Source organism: Acomys minous (genome assembly GCF_964271855.1).
Source record: "Acomys minous genome assembly, chromosome: 7".
Taxonomy (NCBI): domain Eukaryota; kingdom Metazoa; phylum Chordata; class Mammalia; order Rodentia; family Muridae; genus Acomys; species Acomys minous.
In genome coordinates, this window is record NC_140488.1 from 1281475 (window position 1) to 1301771 (window position 20297).

The 20297-nt window shown below is 43.0% G+C and overlaps 1 protein-coding gene across 3 annotated transcripts in view; it reads left to right on the top strand.

The window, feature by feature from the left end:
- The first annotated feature begins 382 nt into the window (after window positions 1-382).
- The window catches only part of MECP2 (methyl-CpG binding protein 2), a 43569-nt gene continuing 23654 nt past the window's right edge, over window positions 383-20297 (top strand). Inside the window, exons 1-2 of one of the 3 annotated variants that reach the window (XM_084789076.1) lie at window positions 403-542; window positions 6487-6610. In XM_084789076.1, coding sequence (XP_084645202.1) covers window positions 6585-6610 — 26 coding nt within the window. In that variant the 5' untranslated portion in view covers window positions 403-542; window positions 6487-6584. Of the gene's footprint in view, window positions 543-6486; window positions 6611-9568; window positions 9660-20297 lie in introns of those variants that run through there. The other 2 variants (XM_084789077.1, XM_084789075.1) reach the window with 2 other exon arrangements.

Consider the following 20297-nt stretch of genomic DNA (forward strand, 5'->3'; position numbering starts at 1 on the left):
CGGATAGATGGTCAACTGCTCAACAGGGCGGCTCTAATAGGCGTCCAGAGCCTAGGCTTTTTTAAGCGCCAGCATCCATCCACAAGGGCCCCATTAATCCTTAGGATTCAAAAGCCGCCCACAAAACCAGCCCCTCTGCGCCCTAGCCGCCTTTTCTCTCCAAAAGACAGTCCATCGCCACCAATCCGCAGCTGAATGGGGTCCGCCCCCTTTTCCCTGGCCTAAACAGACAGGAACTCCTGCCAATTGAGGGCGTCACCGCTAAGGCTCCGCCCGAGTCTAGGCTCCACGGCCAATGGAGAACAGGCTCGACAAAGAGCAGGCGGTGGGGCGCGGATGCGCAGGTGCAGCAGATCCCAGGCTGGCCAGGAGGGCGGGGCGCGACGTCGGCCGTGCGGGGTCCCGGCATCGGTTGCGCGCGCGCTCCCTCCTCTCGGAGAGAGGGCTGTGGTAAAAGCCGTCCGGAAAATGGCCGCCACCGCCGCCGCCGCCGCCGCCGCCGCGCCGAGCGGAGGAGGAGGAGGAGGCGAGGAAGAGAGACTGTGAGTGGGACCGCCAAAGCCGCGGGCGGGGACCCTTGCCGGGGGGCGGGGGGGTAGGGGCGGGACGTGGCGCGGGAGGGGCCCGCGGGGTCGGGCGACACGGCTAGCGGATGGCGTCCCTCCTCGCTACCCTCCCCCTCCCTCTGCCGCCGGTGGTGGCTTTCTCTTCCACTCGTCACCCGCAGTTGCGAGCGACCGTCCTCAGCGCGATCTCCCTGGAGCCACCTTCGAATGATGCCCTCCCATGCCCGCCCCATCTGCGCACATCCTGGGCCCTGGCCGTGCAGGCGCCCTTGTCTTTTGGGTTTCGCCAGTCGGGGCTGCGCGCGCTCCTGCCCTTCTTGGGGCTTCGGGCCGCGGCACCGTCGCGCGCCCGCGGTCCCGGCCTCTCCCTGGATCGCGCTGTCCCCTCTCCTTCGCGCGCCCCCTCTCCCGTTACTCGTTCCCCCCCACCCCGACACACACGTACTGGCGCGCGTGCGCAGTCCACCTCCCGTTGGGAGAGTGCGCCACAAGGGCTCCTGAGCTCTCACCCCCTTCTCCAGGCCTTGCTCCCTCATCTTCCTCGCCCATTCCGTAAATTTTTGACCCCACTGCAAGCGAGTCGGTCCACCAGCTCCATTCCCCCATTTGGCAGGAACAAGTAGGCGGGGGTTATTGTCCACCCACAGAAAGGACTAGACATTATGTTCTTGGGTCCCGCAACTCATCATCAAGAAGGAGATGGTTGTAGTTCTCATCAGGAACGTGGGCAAGGGACTGTGCGTTCCTCAGCACCTGAAGCTCTTCCGTGAGACCATGCCCGCAGGGCGCTCTGGTTCTTTAGGGATGCTGAGCTGTGGCTTCGGAATATGAGCGTCTTCCCACCCCTCCTCACCCCCTCCCTTCGCCAGCGATCATCCAGTTACATAAGTGGAATGGGACGTTGTATGTAACGGGTTCTCTTCGTCCTGAAGCGCTCAGGATCGTCTGTACCAGATGGGGCAAGTTCATTGCATCGTTGTGACTTTTGTCTGTTATCTCTGAAAGTTCATTCTCTTTTTAGTTCAGTTATGGCCGAATCACTTAAAATAAAAAACAGGTGACTTTTATGTGGCAGTGGCAATATTTCTAAGGTTTTGCACTAAAGGTTTAAAGTCATGATGAAGTCTAAAAAGATTGATGTCTCAAGAAAGACCCTGTATGATGTTGCTAAGTACGGACCCCCGCAGGGCAAATCTTGGTAGGAAATAACTCTTTGCTAGTTCCGTGTGTGTTTGGGTATGGGTTGATCACGACAAAAATGGGCTCCACCACAAAATTGATATTCCTGACTCATGGTCAGGCAGATATGTGCTTCTGGTTATTTTTCCAGGAACACAAATGCGCTCTGTTGAGCCATTTGCATGTTGTCTCCAGTGTTTGGAAGCATTACCGAAAACAGTGAGACAAGAGGATCAAAATACAGGGTGGTTGGTGGACTAATTTAATTTATGGTGGGAAGTGGCTGCGATGTTGTAGAACTCTCACAAGTTCTAGGGGGTTTGTTATGCTATGTAAATGAAGCCAATTTGGGCCTGGGTAGTAAAATTGCACTAATAGGTAATTATTACTGTAGAGAAGAGTTTTGGGTTCGTGGTTAGAATTGTTGTGTGAATCGTCAGCAGTTTCAATTAATAATATGATTAAGCTGACTTCTTGAGTCCGTTGAAATATGTCAGATCTCTTATAAAAAGATAAAGTCTAGATTGTTTAGGTCCTTGAGGAATTTCCACCAATGATTTGGAAAAATACATTTATTTATGGGCTTTTGGTGATTTTGTTTGTTTGTTTAACTTCAGATCATACTCAGAAAGCCTAGGAAACACTTTTATTTTCTTCCCTGGGCATGTCAGAACCTTAAAGAATCCAAACCGTTTAGAAGTACAAATGATCCACAATGACCCATTAATGGCAGGGCAGCCAAATGGCTGATGAACAGTGCAGTCACTTTCATAAACACCCAAGCCTTGCTTGTCAAAGATTCCAAGGTCTCTACATGTGAGCCTGAGCTCAGAGTTGGAATCTTCACTTTGTTTTCATGTTCTGCAACATGTTTGCTTCCTCGGGTACCCATCCAGTTAGCTAGCTATTTGTTGTATCCATAGCTCTCTCTAAACAATGTAAGCAACTTCTAGAATATAGTTTCCTTTCAAAGTGCCTGGTGACATCTGAAGTTAGAATGTCCTAAGAATTTGAAGAAACTGTGGCTTTCTTGCTAGTATTGATGTGTCACATATTCCTATTTCCTTTCCATGAGAATGTGCCTTGAATGCTACAGTAGCAAGTCCCTGTTTCACTTAAGAAGAAAGCATCCTGTAGTCAATTAGACTGAGGATTCTCATCGCCCGCGCCCCCCCCCCCATGTCTCTCCCCCCTCCTTTGTTGTTGTTGTTGTTGTTATTGTACTGGAGGTCAAACCCAGGACCTCATACATGCTAGGCAATCACCCCACATCTCTAGCCTTCTACTTTGTTTTATTGTACTGTTTGAATCCTAAGGTACATCTAGGGCACCACATAGGCCACAAAGGTTTTGGAAGGTTAAGATATGTCTTTGCAATCTGTGTTTCTATTTTCCAGATAGAGTTCCCTCTGCCTGATCTGCTTCTGTGAGGTCTAATCTACTAGGGACAGGGAGGCAAAGCTATAGAGTTTGAAAGAAAAACTGGCATAAGTCCCATGTGTCAGTGCCCCAACTCTACCCAAACCGTCTTGAGAATTTTTTTTTTTAATTTTTTATTTCTTGACCGAAAATAAAGAACAGCAGTGATAAACTGGTTAGTTTGTTTGCATAGTAAATGATGTCCTGGAACCTGTTGATCTTTTCCTTTTTTTTTCCTTTTTTCTTTTTTGGTTTTTAAAGACAGGGTTTCTCTGTGTAGCCTTGGCTGTCCTGGACTCACTCTGTAGACCAGGCTGGCCTCGAACTCACAGAGATCTGCCTGCCTCTGCCTCCCGAGTGCTGGGGTTAAAGGGTGTGTGCCACCACGTACAGCTCCTGTTATATTTTCTTAAGGTGACTGTTAGTGGGAATCTTTTTTTTTAATTAACTTATTCTGTCATATATTACATCCCAATCCCAATTCCCCTCCCAGCCTCTCCCCCATCCACTCCTCCTCCCTTTCCTTCAGGAAAGGGCAGGCCTCCCAGGGATAGCAGCCAAACACGGCATATCAAGTTGCAGCAAGACTAAGCAGAACCCCTCAAATTAAGGCAGCCCACTAGGAGGAAAGGGGTCCCCCAAGCAGGGGAAATTGTCAGAGCCCTCACTCCCTATGATTGGAATCCCAGAAAAACAGGTCACTCGGTGAGAATCTTTTAATTGGCTAAGAGCAGTTTAGCACTAGGCTGTCTGAGCTATGTGTGGAAAACAGATTCATGGACACTGATACTCATTCTAAGTAGTGATTTTAAGCACAGCCTAGACTGAAGAATTCCAGGTCGTGGGACACAATGCCTCATTTTCATCACGTGCTCTGGTAACATCTGCAGATTAGGCCCTGTGATGGATAGAAACAACCTTTTTGTTGGGTAAAGAACACTGTTCTTCCAAAGGAAAGACATTGTGTTCAGTGTCCATCATAGCTGTTTGCAGTCTCTCTGCTACTGTCCAATCAGAGCTACTCATCATTCAGGGAGGATCAGTGTCAGCGGCTCCCTGTGTCTGGGGCTTCTTACACAGAAGGTGTGTGTGCTCTTCTGTGATGCCCAGTTCTGTTTTGCCTTTCTCTTCTAAGGAATGTTTGCCTTTGAAAGTTTGATTTGTGTGTGATGGTTTAAACACTTGATTCAACCACTTTCATGGGAAATAGAGTATTTGGGGTGACTGCATGCTCGCAAAACTGAGAGAAGGCAGACATGCCTACTGCCGTGTTAAAGGGCGCAGTGTGATCAGAGTAAGCCTTGGCCTGTCCCCCTCTTCTGGCCACTGCTGGCATGTGAATGTGTGCTCACCTAGTGAAGCTCTTTGCTGCTACTGTGGAGATCTAGACTCTTGTTACTAGCCAAACCTTAGGAAAAGTGTGCTTCTCTTCCTTTCTAAGAGCTGGAGTTATTATATATACTATGAACATTTTTGTTGGATTTTTTACCTAACTGTACTCAATTGTAGCTTTTTTGTCTCACGAAATCTCAAACTTTTTAAGACCATAGAATAAAGCTTAGTTCAGCTCCCACTGAAATAAAGGGCTGGAGGTACATGGCTCGGTCAGTAGTAGCCTTTGCTTCACATGTACAAGGCACTGATTTCCATTCCAACACTACACAAAAAGAAAACAATGAAATTGCAGGTAGGTAACCCTGTGGTCTTGAGAACTTGTGGCTTTACAGGCCTCCCTAAACAAGGTACTGGTTGGATTTTGTTTGTTTTTTTATTTTCGAGACAGGGTTTCTCTGTGTTAACCTTGGCTGTCCTGGACTCACTCTGTAGTCCAGGCTGGCCTTGAACTCACAGCGATACGCCTGCCTCTGCCTCCTGAGTGCTGGGATTAAAGGCGTGCGCCACCACAACGGGCTGGTACAGGTTGGATTTTTATTACGCGGGTATCCAAAAAATACCAACTTTGAGATTTCTATGATTTAAGGAAATTGTGGGAATTAAGAGTTTACTGATCCTTAAAAATAACTGTAGGCATCATTTATGGAACTGGCATACAGCTGCTAAGGATTTGGTTCCTGTTGTCCTTCCTGTGCATTTAATCCCATGAGTGACTGTAATAGTCTGAAGTTGTATAGTATAAGCTTTTCTTTTAGTGTAAAGATAAAACTGTCATTACTGGGAGAGCTAGGTGTCTGAAATTAGCTAATTTGGGGCAATTTAGGTTTAACAAAGGATGGTTAGCTTAAAGGCAAAAGCCTTATTTGAGCATGTGTTCAAAAACAAGAGAGTCTGAAAAGATCTGTGTTTGAGGACACCCTGAACTACATAACAATACTGCCTCAAAAAGTGACAGCAAAGGCTGAGAGATGGTTCAGTGGTTAAGAGCGTTGGCTCCTCTTCCACAGAACCCAGGTTCAGTTTCCAGCACCTGTATAGAGGCTCCCAGTGATGTATAACTCCAGGCCCAGGGCTTCCTGGAGCTTCTTCTGCCCTCAGTAGGCAGTGTGTGTGGATAGTGCACAGATATGCCTTCAGGCAAACATTCATATACATAAAATAAAAATCAAATTTTAAAAAATGGGCCAGGCATGGTGGCTCACACCTGTAATCCCGCACTTGGGAGGCAGAGGCAGGAGGATCTCTGTGAGTTCAAGGCCAGCTTGGTCTACAGAGCGAGTTCCAGGACAACCAGGGCTGTTGCACAGAGAAACCCTGTCTCAAAAAAAGCAAAAAAGAAAGAAAAAACATAACAAAAAAGTCAAACGAACCATGAACTCAATATGTTATAGACATTGAGACTTACTGATTGGAAAAGCTTAAAGTAATTGCTTATAGATGGACTTCTCTAGTTTGGATGATGGCTTTGGCTCTCCTGGTGCTTTTTGTCTTTTATCTCAAGGTGAAATCCCCTTTGAGTGATGTTAGAGCAGTTCCTTGCAGCTTTAACTGCTGGAAGCAGAAGAGAGACTTTGCTTCTGGATTTGGTGTGTTCCTTGTGAGGTGATGGTTTCTGTTTTGTTTTGTTTTGGATGTCGCATACACTCTTGAACACATTCTATCTTTGACTTCTGTATGATGTGTTGTAGTTTCAAAGCCTTCCCTAGAGGTGTCAAGACCTCTGATTCTGACAAGCATAAATCTTGTTTTTATTTTAGCATTTCCGTGTATGTGGTAGTAATTTGCAGTTTATTCTTTGCTTCTAACTAGATGAGCTGGGAAATAGCATAGTACTTTGTCTGTGTTTATCTTCAGAATGTCCCAAAAAGCCTTGGGAAAAAGGTGCAGCTCAATGGGGACTTTCAACTTACGATTTTCTTTGTTTTAGGCTCCATAAAAATACAGACTCACCAGTTCCTGCTTTGATGTGACATGTGACTCCCCAGAATACACCTTGCTTCTGTAGACCAGCTCCAACAGGATTCCATGGTAGCTGGGATGTTAGGGCTCAGGTAAGTAACCTTCCTTTTTTTTTTTTTAGTATATGTCCTGGTTTGGCCATCTGTTTTTAAAAAAAAAAATGGAAAAAAGATATACTATTCTTGGACAGTATGAAAGTACCCCAAAGACAAAAAATATAACTGTGCCAAACTGTGCCATATAATAAAAAAAAGTCACTTCCCTGAGCCCTGAAAGGTCAGTTGAGTTTGGGTAGCCACAGTGTGCTCTGGGGGTGGGTGTCAGATGAGAGCTGGAACTGGTGATCTGCGGCTTCAGCTCACCTTGAAGCAGGAGGGTGCTTGTCATGAGCTCTTCCCTGTGCTGCTGCTCTTAGCTGCTGGTCTTCAGCATGATGCTTTCTTTGCTTTGGTTTGGGCTAAGTGACATACTGGTCACTGTTGCAAAGAGTGGAGTACTGCATTTTCCGACGCAGGAACTGATATGTGGTCCCCTAGAAGGGCACCCTTTTGAAAGTGTCAAAGGACAGTGGAGCCTATGGTTAATGGTGCTTGCTTGCTAAACTCTGATGGAGTGCACCCAGGCCCATGTGCAGCTCCTAGGATTCTAGAACAGGATAAGTGCTTTTGGAAAAGCTGGAGAGTCAAGTCATTGTAGACTGACATTTAGGTGACAGATTTGATGCCCTGTAAACTACCATGGTACCATTGTGTGGACTTGAGTTTTGTAACAGTGAATTGTTCTGTAATTTCTCATCCTTTATCAGGCTTAGACCTCTCAAGCTTCTTTTTTCTTTTAAAATCAGTAGTTATTCCACATTTGATATTTTGTCACCTGGATTTCTGTGTGATAATTCCAATTGAATTTTCCCATTTTCTATAAAATAAAATGTTGACTTCACAATGCTACCTTGTGATTCCAGCTGAGACCCCCCCAAGTAGCATTTTCTTGATACAACTCTTAAAGGTATTGTACATGCACACACGCACATACACGCACCCCTCAAATAGCCTATTTATCTGAGGGAGTAAGTTTTGCGTAGAGGAGAATAGAAGGAAATGAAGACCATAGCACTGCCCTTAGGTCCTGCTCCCGTGACTTCAGCTGTCATTTTCCTTACTGTGATTTTTATAGTCCTTTTCTCAGTTATGAGACATGTTTCTCCAAAGAAAGTAGAAAAGATGGATACTTTTTTTAGAAAAAAATCTTACTACTAAACAAACAAGAAAAACAACCATTTGAGTTCAAACAATAGAACTTGCCTTTACTAGGAAAGTATATCATATATTTTCTTCTTTAAAAAAATGCCAGGCATGGTGGTACATAACTTTAATCCCAGGTCTCGGGACGCAGGCAGGTAGATGGATCTTGGAGAGTTTGGAGCCAGGTTAGTTTACATAGTGAGTTCCAGGCCAGAGAGACCTAGCTAGGCCCTCTTTCAAAAAAAGAAAAGGAAAAAGAAAAAGAAAAAGAAAAAGAAAGCTATAAAACTTTAAAGTAGAGCTTCTTCAGGAAGCAGTCATTTGAAGAACAGCTGCCTAGACTTGGAGTACTGGTAGGTATTAGCACATCACCTTTCCAAATGGCTGTCAAAAGTCCTGGGACTTCATAAATAGCTATCTGTTTCTTAAATCAGTGCCTTTGTTATTATTGAGACGTGAACCTCAATAATTGTTGGCTATTTGTATCTGGCTTGTGTAAATTGTGTGTTCATGTTCTGTATTCATTATTCCATCAGGTTTTTTTTTTTCTTTTTTATTCTGTGAGTGTTTTTCTGTCTGTGTCTGGAGGATATGCACTTTGGGGGACGGTGAGGCCAGCCGTAGATCCTCTTGGAGCTACAGTTATGTTAAATTTTCAAAAAGCTAAGTGTAGTGGCACACACCTTCAGTCTTGTCATTTGGGAGTCAGAGGCAGGCAGACCTTGAAGCCAGCCCGGGCTTCCACAGCAGGTGTGTACACAGCCAGCGCTGGAAGGGTTCTGGCCCTTTGAAAAACCTGTGTTTTAAGAGGCTGGAGAGATGGCTCAGAAGTTACAAGTACTTGTTGCTCTTGCAGAGGACCCAGGGTTACTTCCACAGTTCTGATTGCAGGGAACCCCTCTTCTGATCTCTGTGCGTACTAGACATAAATGTGGTTGGTGTACGCACGCGCGCGCACACACACACACACATGCACATTCATACACATAAAATAAAGCCAGCAAACTTAAAAATTTTTTGAAGTAAGGTTAAACTAAGTTGCCCAGGTTGGCCTTAAACTGTCTTCCTGTTAGCCTTTCCAAGTAGCTGGACTGACAGACATGTACCACAAACTCCAGCAGATATTAAATTTCTTTTAGTCAAAATACACATAAAAGTCAGCATTTTAACTTTCATGTTAAAATGGTTACTATGCCATTGTGTGTTTGCATTGTTGTACAGCTGTTATTGTTGTCCACATCCAGATCGTCATTCTTTTAGAAGACTGTAATTCTATTCCCACTTTCCTCCTTCATCTCCATCCTTTGTTTAACCACTATCCTACTGGCTGTTAATTCGACTGCTCTAGTGCCTTAATCTGAATATTTATGCCATAGTGTATGTTTGTGTATTTTGTGTCTATTTACACACAGGGGTGGTGGGGCGGAGAATATATCTTTTAACTGAACCATAAAATATGGTACACAGTTGCAAAGCTTGCCTTCTAGTTAATGTGTCTTGGAGGTTGTCTGGAATTACTTTATACAGAACCATATCTTTCTTTCTTTTTAGTTTTCAAGACAGAGTCTCTCTGTGTTGCCCTGGCTCCCTGGACTCGCTCTGTAGACCAGGCTGGCCTTGAACTCACGGAGATCCACCTGCCTCTGCCTCCTGAGTGCTGGGATTACAGGCCTCTTCCACCACTGCCCAGCCATATCTTTCTTTTTAACTGTTGAGTTTAAATAGTTTATTTATTAATAATTATCTATTAAGTGTTTTTCTACTGATGGGTGTTTGTGTTTCTAATTGTTAAAATTTCATTTATTCTAGCTTGCTATGGTGGTACACACATATAGTTGCAGTACTTGGGAAGCAGAGGCAGTAGGATCATTGCAAGTTTGAGACCAACCTGCTCTACATAGTGAGTTCCGGACCATTCAAAGCTACATAGCAAGACCCTGTCCGTCCAAAAATGTTGTTGCTCTACATTCATTTCTATAGATACTACTTAGCTCAGAGGCAAGTTTATCTGTAAGATAAAGTTCTAGAAGTGGAACTTGCTAGGTCAAAGGATATATACATTTTAAATGTTTAAGATATTGCTAAACAAAAGGGTGGCTATTTGGTTGTAGGCTTTTAGGGGGGAAACTATGAATAGATAAACATGGATTTATGACTACAGTACTATTTTTAGAGATTGGAGTGTAGTTGGGTTAGGAGGAAGTTGTTTTTAGCAGTTACCACTAAAAACCAAACTTTGGAAGCTTCCATTTCATGAAATACAGCCTCATGTGAGCAGGACATTTCAGGCAAGACATTTTACTTGATAAAAGGAATTTCAGCCAGAATCTTTTGTTTTGTTTTTTTTGTTTGTTTGTTTTTGATTTTTGAGACAGGGCTTCTCTGTGTAACCGCCCTGGCTGTCCTGGACTCACAGAGATCCACCTGCCTCTGCCTCCCTAGTGCTGCAATTAAAGGCGTGTGCCAACACACCTGGCTCTCAGCCAGAATATTAAGAAAATGGGGCATTTTAATTTTAGATCATTCTAAGTTGTGGTAGCTCCTTTAGAAGCTTGGATGGAGAGAATACCCCCAGATGCGGGACCTTCTGCTTCCTTCCTGTTTTAATTTGCATAAAGAATATCCTATAAGTGTTTGGGATCAAATTGTTGCTTCATGTTTTTTCTATGACTGTTATATATAGCAATACTTTTTTCATATAACATCTATATTGTGGGGTGACTTCTAGTTACTGGGGATTGACCTTGCCCTGACATAATATAGGTAGAGATAGGCAAATGGCCTGTGACCTTCCAAGGGGTTGACAACTATGATTGTGAAAAGTATCTGCCACTGAGGGAGCACATAAAATGTTAGGTCTGTGGGATGGAGGCAGAGAACAGTTTAGTTTTCTTTATCTTTTTCTTTCCTTCTTTTTTTTTTTTTTTTTTTTTTTTTCCTATTTTGAGAAAGGGTTTCTCTGTGTATGTAGCCTTGGCTGTCCTGGACTCACTTTGCCAACCAGGCTGGCCTCGAACTCACAGAAATCCACCATGCATGGCCTAGTTTTCTTTTTCTTAAATGGCAGTCAACACCTGAACAGTAAGGAAACTTTAGCTTCAGTAGGAAAAGATGTGTCCTAAGGATAGACCAAAATGCCTGGTAACTGAGGCAGGAGGGACTATGTGGGGCTGTTGTAGTACATAGATGTAGGCATGTGTGCATGGCAAGCTATGGCCTATGGATGGGCGCTCTTGTGTTTTCAGGCATGTAGTACAGATGTTCAGGCAGTTGTAAAGCAGGTACACCAGGCAGGCTCGGCTTTCCTTAACAAGCTACATCATACTCTAAGATGCTACTCTTACCCTCAGAGGTAACTTGTTCATCCAGCCTGTCCCATTTCCACACCGAGTTTGTTCTGGAGGGGATCTACTCTTAGGCCAGCTTCTGTCACCTTCCCACTTCACCTCTTGTGTGGAGAGCTCCCATTATAGTTCTCCTTCCAGAAGCTCCTTCCCCTACACTTCTGCCCCAGGAGACTGGTAGACGCTAAGTAGGACAGGGGTCCTTCTTCCAGCATAGTTTGTTCTCTGTTAGTATAGTAGTCCTCAGTAGTGCAAGCCTATGAGGTGGTCCAGAGCTTGCCCATCAGCAGAAGCTATCTATGGTACTAAATGATATTTAATTCTCTTAATTTTTTTTTATTCTAGGAAAATAGTTTACCACTAACCCATACCTGCAGCCCTTAAACCCTTTCTTGTCATAGACCAGGTCCACTCTGATGAGCCAGTGTTAACAGCACTTCTCTAATTCTCCCAGCCTCGCCTCAAGGGCTGAAACTCGAACCTTCTTCCAGATCCTCTGAGCTTTCTGCTCTTCTGTCCTTCCTAGGTCATTCTGTGGTGCTCTTTTCCCACAGTTTTCCTATACCCTATACCTGACCCATGAGGTAGCTTCCCGAGTACTTTTTGAGTGTTGGTAATTTGCATATTTGTGCCAGCCTCCTTCTAGAGAACCCCAAAACTGTCCCTGCTAAATCCCATCCCATGGTTAACATTAGTTTCCCTGCCTCCACAAGGCAGCCAGCCAGTCTGCTAAAGTTGATCAGGACACATTCCTGCAAGGTTTCTGTTGTACGTACAGCATAGTATAGTCTACAATGCTGCTGTATGCAACTCCTTCCCATTTTGTTAAAGTATGGTTGTGTTGATCTTTGCAGACCTTGTTCATTTGTGTCTCCTTCTGCTATGGAAATATATTTGTAACAGAAGCCTAACCAGAGTCTTGACTGAGAATAGATTAGGATTGGCACTTGTTTTATATTTATACCTTTTGGTTCTCTTAACTAAGAAGTTGTTTCATTTCTCTGTTTGTAAAATCTTTCTACCAAAAAAATGGCATCTGTATCTAAACTTACCTCTCAGGGTTAGGGTTAACCTTCCATATTTCCACTAAACCATGAATTTAATACTTTTACAGCATGATCTTAATTTTCTCTATGTGAGTCAGTTTTGAAAATCTTAAAATATTTTTGGGGGCTGTTTGGGGCTTCTAATAATAATTGGATATTCTCCCCCACCTTGGGACCATATCTGATTGATTTTATAAATGATTTGAACAATATATACTAGTGTTCTTATCGTTACTTGCCTAGTCATTGAAAGTTGTTCATCTGTGTCCAGTTCCTGATTATCCTAAATCTTCATTAGTTTGCACCAATGAAAGAAATTTTCTTTATAAGTAAACAGATTCAGTATACCAAACTACTAAGGGGAAAAATACGTTGCTTGGGGTATATATTGACATTGCTTTGATGTGTTGTATTGTAATTTTTCCTACACATATTTAGAAATTTATCTTTAAAATATAAATTCCCATGTGTTTCTAGGTTTTGTGTTTTTGTAAACAGCAGAAGGTATTAGAGCATATTAAGGACTAATTTACTCTAATATTTTTAGCTGCTTTTGGAATACAAAAATATCTGCAAGTTGTGACAGTTTGGTTTTTGTTCTTTTAAATTCCAAGATAATTTATCTAGTGATTTTTTTTTTTTTTTTGGTAGGCTTGTCGTTTGTTTGGTTTTGGTTTTTTGAGACAGTGTTTCTCTGTGCAGTCTTCGCTGTCCTGGACTCCCTTTGTACACCAGGCTGGCCTTGAACTCAAAGAGATCCACCTGCCTCTGCCTCCTGAGTGCTGGGATTACAGGCGTGTGCCACCACCTCCCAGCTTCTTTTGTGGTTTTTAATAGTTATTTATTAATGTGTGGGTATTTTACTTGCAGGTTTGTTTGTACACAATGTATCTAGGTTTGGTTCCTTGAGACCAGAAGACAGCTTCAGACCCCCTGGGACTGAAGTAACAGACAATTGTAGCTGCTAGAGAGATGGTTCAGCAGTTAAGAGCACCCATAGCTCTTATAGGAGGAGCCAAATTTGGTTCCCAGCACCCATGTTACGTGGCTTAGAGCAACGTGTAACTCTAGCTCAAGGAGGAGCCAACATTTCTAGCATCCATGACTGCTTTGCATTCTATGCACACTTAAAAATAAATTTTTTTAAGTAAGGTTTCAGTATCCAACTATGTAGTTATATAGGATAAAGCACAGGTATACTAAAAAGAGACAAAGGAGCTAGAGAGGTGGCAGTTAGACTAGCACAGACTTTTTTTGCAGAGTGCCCTCGTTTTGTTCCTAGAACCCATGTTGGGTGACTCACAACTGCTTTGAAATCAATCTCTAGGGGATCCAGTGCTTGCTTGCTTCTGTGGATACCCATACTCACATGTCTACTCCACTGCTTAACCGCTACGCCATTAAGAATACTTTCAAAAAAATAAATATTTTTAAAAGGTACAAAATGAAATTAAAGCTTCATTGCTTCTATTTTGAGATAGTGTCACACACTCAGGATGTCCTCAAATGCTAGGATTACAAGTGTATGGTTCACAATACCAAACTCAAATTCATCCTAACTCCACCTAGAATGTACGAGCACATATGAGCAGTTTATAGATACACAGTGTAATAACGCGGAATTGAATTTTTGTGTAACTGAGATTTTAATGTAACTATTTCTTTTTTATTTTTATTTATAATTTTGTGTATCTGCATGTACACCTGCACACCAGAAGAGGCCATTAGATCACAGTACAGATGGTTATGAGCCATCACCATGTGGTTGCTGGGAATTGAACTCAGGTCCTCTCAAAGAGCAGCCAGTGCTCTTAACCTCTGAGCCACCTCTCCAGCCCCAATGTAACTATTTATTAATCACTCTTATTTGTATATGTAGAAGTCAGAGGAAAGCATTGAGTCCGTTTTCTCTTTTCACCATGTGTTCCAGGGGTCAAACTCAGGTTGTCAGGCTTGTGGCACGTTTGCCTGCTTAGCCACCTCAGCAGCCCAAAAACCCCATTTTGAGCACTTAATACCACATGAATGAACTGATATTTAGTAGCCTAAAGGTTTATATTACTAGCCTATGCTATTGATATTTTAGGTGTATTTTTGTTGTTGTTTTTGTTTTCCTTTGTTTTTTTCTTTGAAACAGGATCTCAGTGTGTTGCTCAGGCTGACCTCAAAGTTGGAAGCTTTCTGTCACAGCATCTTGAGTTGATCACAAGTGCTGTTGGCATTTTCCTTAATGTTTTAGGTGAACAAGATCATTCAACATGTGGTGTTATAATTTGCCTTCTTTTCTTAACATTAGCTATCTCTGCATATCAGCATGAATACTTTTCCCTAAAATAAAGATAACTCAACACTTTATTATTCTAAAAATAATAATGTATTTGAACTTGTGATCCTCCTGCCTCCAAAATAAAAATAATGTAGAAAAAAATTTTTAAATAAAATATAGAAAGAGGAGAAGTAGATGTTGTCCTTAAATTTGTCATGGATTGGTAGCTTACATGTAAATAAATTTTATCCCCACATTTCAATGTCATTTTACAACTTTCCAAGGCTATGACTTTCAGTAAGTGACATTTCATTGTTTTTGCCTTTTCATTGTTCTGAATGATGGTGGTGCTACTTTTTATTGGACCCAGACTTTCCTGAGTCTCAGATTTAATGGCTTCTTTAGGATACACCTGAGCTGCCCATCAAATTTAAAGCCCCTAAACATAATTCTTTAAAAATATTTATTTTATGTGCATTGGTGTTATGCCTGCATGTGTGATTATGTGAGGATGTCAGATTCCCTGGAATAGGAGTTACAGACAGATGTGGACTGCCATGTGGTTGCTGGGAATTGAACTCAGGACCTCTGGAAGAACATCCAGTACTCTTAACCCCTGAGCCATCTCTCCAGGCCCCCAAAACATAATTCTTAACTTTCCTGTTTAAACATGTTCCTTCTGCTCTTTACTCCATTTTAGGAAACAACAGCAATATCTAACCAGTTACTCAATCCAGATTCTAAGAGTCAGCCTTGATTCCGCTCTTTCCTTCACCATTTTTTAATAGCACTTCTTATGAGACAAGCTGCTTCTCTTCATTTCTACTGCCAAGATCTCAGTCCAAGCCAGAAATCACCTTTCACATGGATACAGCAGGAATTTGGATGACATCTCAATCAGCATCCTCATTGACACCCGTATGAAGCATAGGTCTCTTGGTTATACTGACAGGCCATTTTTACATAGTGAGGTTTTTGCATACTCCATGCTGAAGGCTGTATAGGACATTAAGTAACCACCATTCATTCATCCCACAAGGAGGGAAGTGTTTATAATTGCCCAAGCACTGATTTAGGCAACAGATGGGATGACCATAGAGCTTGAGTATAGTGTCAGAGGCAGACTTAATTATACTATATTTAATTTTGCGTAGGACCATGGTTCTCAACCTGTGGGTTGTGACCCCTAGACCTGCCCTTTCACAGGGGTCACGTCACATATCCTGCATATCAAGTATTTATATTACAATTCATAACAGCAAAATTACAGTTGTGAAGTAGCAACGAAAATAATGTTATAATTGAGGTCACTACCAGAAGAGGAACTGTATTAAAGGTCACAGCATTAGGAAGGTTCTGGAACACTGGATTAGAAGAACAAGTATGAAGTCAGGACTCACTCCCCACTGTGGAAGAACGCAGTCTTCGGTGAGTTAAGGAGGCACAATGACAAATCTGGGAACTGGTGGTTAGGCAGAAACAGCCAAGTGATGAAGTGGTGTGGGTGAAGGGTTTTGAGTCTAGCAAGAACTTAGCCTTGGCTACAGCAGAGCAAAGTATGCGGCAATAGCAAGGAGTGGTCAGAGAGATTGACAGCAACTGGATCCTGCAGACTTCGGATGTTGACGTCAGACTGATAGGAAACTTGAAGGTTAAGGCTATTGGTGTTTGAGATTTAATTTACAAAATAGGTTTAATTATGAGATTATAATAATTTGGTCATATTAACCCTCATGTCACCTGTGGTTGCCTCCCTTGATGCTTGCCTTCTTCCTCCCTAAAAGTCCCCCTTCTACTTTCATGCTTTCTTCTCTTTGGCTTCCTCTTAGGAGAGAAGCCATAATATTTGACTGACTGTTTTAATTCCTTTAAGACAGAGTCTTGTCCCCAGGGTCTGTCTTTAAATTTGCTCTGTAGCCAAGGGTGACCGTCAAATCTTCCTGCCTGTACCTTTTTCACAGTACTGGAGTTTCAGCTGTGTGTCCCATGTCAGGCTTTTGTTACGTTGGTTCTCATATGAGTGGTCTTCTCTTTGTCTTTTCTTCCCCAGATTTTTAGTCATTTCTTTTTCTTTTGTCTGAAACTGTGTCTTTTCATTTCAGTGTTCTAGGGATCTCTGAGTGAGAACACTTTTGTCTATTGTCACCTTTAAACAAATTAACTTCTTAGGCCAGAGAGATAGCTCAGTAGTTAAGAGCCTTGTACCTCTTGCAGGGATCCAGGTTCTGTCCCCAGTGCCCACATGGCAGCTTACAACTGTAACTCCAGGTCAAGGGGATCTGATGTCCTCTGCTGGCCTCCGTGAGCACTGTATACATGTGGTGCAACATGGAGGAAAGGCAGTCAGTCATGCACATAAATAAAAAAGAAATATTCTGGGTTTTTTCTTTGTTTTTCATTTAGGAGCCATGGATTGCTCCTGTCTCAATTTTCCTTCCTTCCTTCCTCCCTTCCTTCCTTCCTTCCTTCCTTCCTTCCTTCCATCTTTTGGGTTTTTTGAGAAAGGTTTGTCTGTGTAACAGCCTTGGTTGTCCTGGCCTCAAACTCAGAGATCTGCCTACCTCTGCCTGCCTCCCCAGTGTCAGGATTAAAGGTGTGCATCACCACTGCCCAACTTCTCAATTTTTCTTTTTATTTCCGTTTATTGGCATATGTACTGAACTTTAAACAGTGTCTTCATTTTCTGATCCTCTCTTAAATACTTGATTTCCTTCTAAACTTTTTTCTTTACTTTGAATCTTGTATGCCCACTGCTTAGATTTGACAGTTGTTAACATACTGACTGACTGACATATTTGCCTGGTCTGCATAGATTGGTGCATTTTTATACTTCTTTGCTGATTTTGAAAGGAATTCACAGATATGGTAGCATTTTATTTACTCTTAGGGACATCTCCTAAAATTATTAACATATTTTCCAGTCTAACCACAGTGCCATGGGTCACATCTAAAATACTGAATAATTCTGTGTTATCAAGCACCTACTTTAATTTCAGATTCCCTTTAAATGTCTTTTTTATTGTTGTTGTTACGTCCTGATCACAGCTTCCTCTCCCTCCTCTCCTCCCAGTCCCTCCCTTTCTCACGCCCTCCCCATCCACCCTTCCTCCCTCTCCTTCTCAGAAAAGGGAGGCCTCCCATGCATATCAGCCAGCCTTGGGCATATCACGTTGCAGTAAGACTAGGCACATCTTCTTCTATTGAGATTAGACAAGGCGGCCCAGTTAAGGGAAACGGACACAGAAGCAGGCAGTGTAATCAGTGATAGTCCCCTGGCTCTAGCTTTAGGAGTCCCACATGAAGACCGAGCTGCTCAACTGTTACATATGAGCAGAGGGCCTAGGCATATCCCGTGCATGCTCTCTGGTTGGTTCAGTCTCTGTGAGCCCACATTAGTTGAATCTGTACGTTTTCTTATGGTGTCGGTGATCCCTCTGGCTTCTTCAATCCTCCTTCCCCTCTTCCACAGAATTCCCCAATCTCCACTTGATGTTTGCCTGTGGGTCTCTGCATCAGCTGCTGGGGATTGCCTCTCTGATGACAGCTATGCTAAGCTCCTTTCTGCGGTAGAGCAGACTATCATTAATAGTGTCAGGGGTGGGCTTCCTCTCATTGGCCATTCCCTCAAATTCTGCTCCATCTTTACCCGTGCACATCTTGTAAGCAGGACAAATTGGCTGGTTTAGGGTCCATATCCCCCATTGCTAGGAGTTTTAGCTAGTAGAAAAGTAACTTTATTCTCCTGGCTCACCTGTCACCTGGGAGGCAAACTGCCTCCTACTACTACCCTAGGCCTAGTCCTGGAAGCTTCGAGCCTCCATACAACCTAATCTAGGCCTAGAATGTCTTCAGCCTCTGACGCTTACTGCTTGATTAAGTCACCCTTACCTGTTCTGGGCTCTGAGCTGGCTGCTTCACCTCAGCTGTTCTGGCTTATACTCTTCTCACAGCTGATTTATTTAATCTGGCTTCTCTCTTTGCCCAGAATTGCTCTGCTTTGCTTCAAACTAACTCAGCAAATCTGCTCTAATCTTCTGGTTTCTTCTCATTCCCTAAATTCTCTCTCTGCAACCCAGCTCTCTTTTACTGTCCTGGTAAACTGCCTTTTAAGTAGCTTCCCTTTTTCCTCTCTCTTCTCCTGACAGTTGGCTGAATCCTATTCTGTCAAATGTTCTCTGATCTGGTCACCTTTTCAGCCACTCAATTAGACATCACTTTCAAACATAGGTGCTTCCTTCTACAAACTAACTTTACCTTCCTTTGGGATTGAAGGCAGGTACCACCAGGCCTGGACCTAAACTTTTCTTTACCTGGTACTTGCTCTATACCAGGCTGACCTTGAACTCAGATCTGCTTGCCTCTGTCTCCTGGATAAAAGGCGTGTTTGTATTCTAGCTGGATCACGCAGACCTAGAAGATCTCTGGATGTGATCTCTTGCCAGCCAGATCATATAGAAGGTCTTTGAATGTGACCTCTTGAGGACGGAACAGCCATGTTCTGAATTAACATTCTTCTACAAGCTAGGGTCACCGGTCCTAGGTTTCTAGCTCATCCCAAAGATGCTCCCCTCAATCCAGTTGTCTCTCCCTTCATCCTCCCTGTTTCTATCCCCTCCCCCACCCAGTCCCCTCCTTCCATGTACCCCCCTTGTCTATTTCCCCTTCTCAGTGAGATTCAAGTGTGCCCCCCTCTTGGGGACCTCCTTGTTATTTAGCTTCTTTGGGTCTGTGGTTTGTAGTATGGTTATCCTGTAATAGCTCTACCTCAAGACCTGGGCATACACCCGAAAGAAGCCACACCGTACAACAAGGACACTTGCTCAGCCATGTTCATAGCAGCTTTATTTGTAGTGGCCAGAATCTGGAAACAAACCTAGATGTCCTTCAACCGAAGAATGGATAAAGAAACTGTGGTACATTTACACAATGGAGTACTACTCAGCTATTAAAAACAAGGAAATCTTGAAGTTTTCAGGCAAATGGATGGAACTAGAAAAGACCATCCTGAGTGAGGTAACCCAGACCAAGAAATACATGCATGGTATATACTCACTCATAAGCACATATTAGACATATGGTACAGGATAACCATACTACAATTCACAGACTCAAATGTCTCTTATTGCTGTGAGTTAGGCCACAAAGCAATTAAATTTTACATATTTAATTGCATTTACGTTTTCTTCCTTTGTTTTACCAGGAACATCCTCCCCATCTTCACTTTACCTTTGACAATGAGTCTTTAAATTTTTGTTACTGTTTTAGTTTCTTTTAATTTTATTTTCTTTGTAAGAATCTTGCTCGAATGTATGTGCTTTGTGCCACCAGATGTCAGAAGAGGCTATTAGATCCCCTGGAACTGGAGTTCTGAATGGCTGTGAGCTACCATGTGGGTGCTGGGCATGGAACCCGGGTGTTCTGCAGGAGCAACAGTTACTTCTAACTGCATTGACTTTTTGAAGCAGTTGCCCCAAGCAGCTCACATTTTAGATGTTTCTCTTAATATAGAACTCAACTTTTTGTCTATTACACTAATTGTGAATGGGAAGTTAGGTTGGCAGTCTTGGGTTGAACCTTTACAGCAAGAATCTCTCAGAGGCAGGTGGATCGCTGTGAGTTCGAGGCCAGCCTGGTCTACAAAGTGAGTCTAGGACAGCCAGGGCTGTTACACAGAGAAACCCTATCTTGGGGAAAAATCTCTGGTTCATTTTACTGCAAAGTGGTATTTAGACCCCCAAATAAATATGTCAGATGTGAATTTTATTTTTTACTGGGTTGACAGCACATCTAGGTCCTTTAAGTGAGCAAAGCTAAGAAAATAATTTTTTAGAAAATCATGAATTTAAAATGATATCTTCAGAGATAGTTTTTAGCTTTCAGGG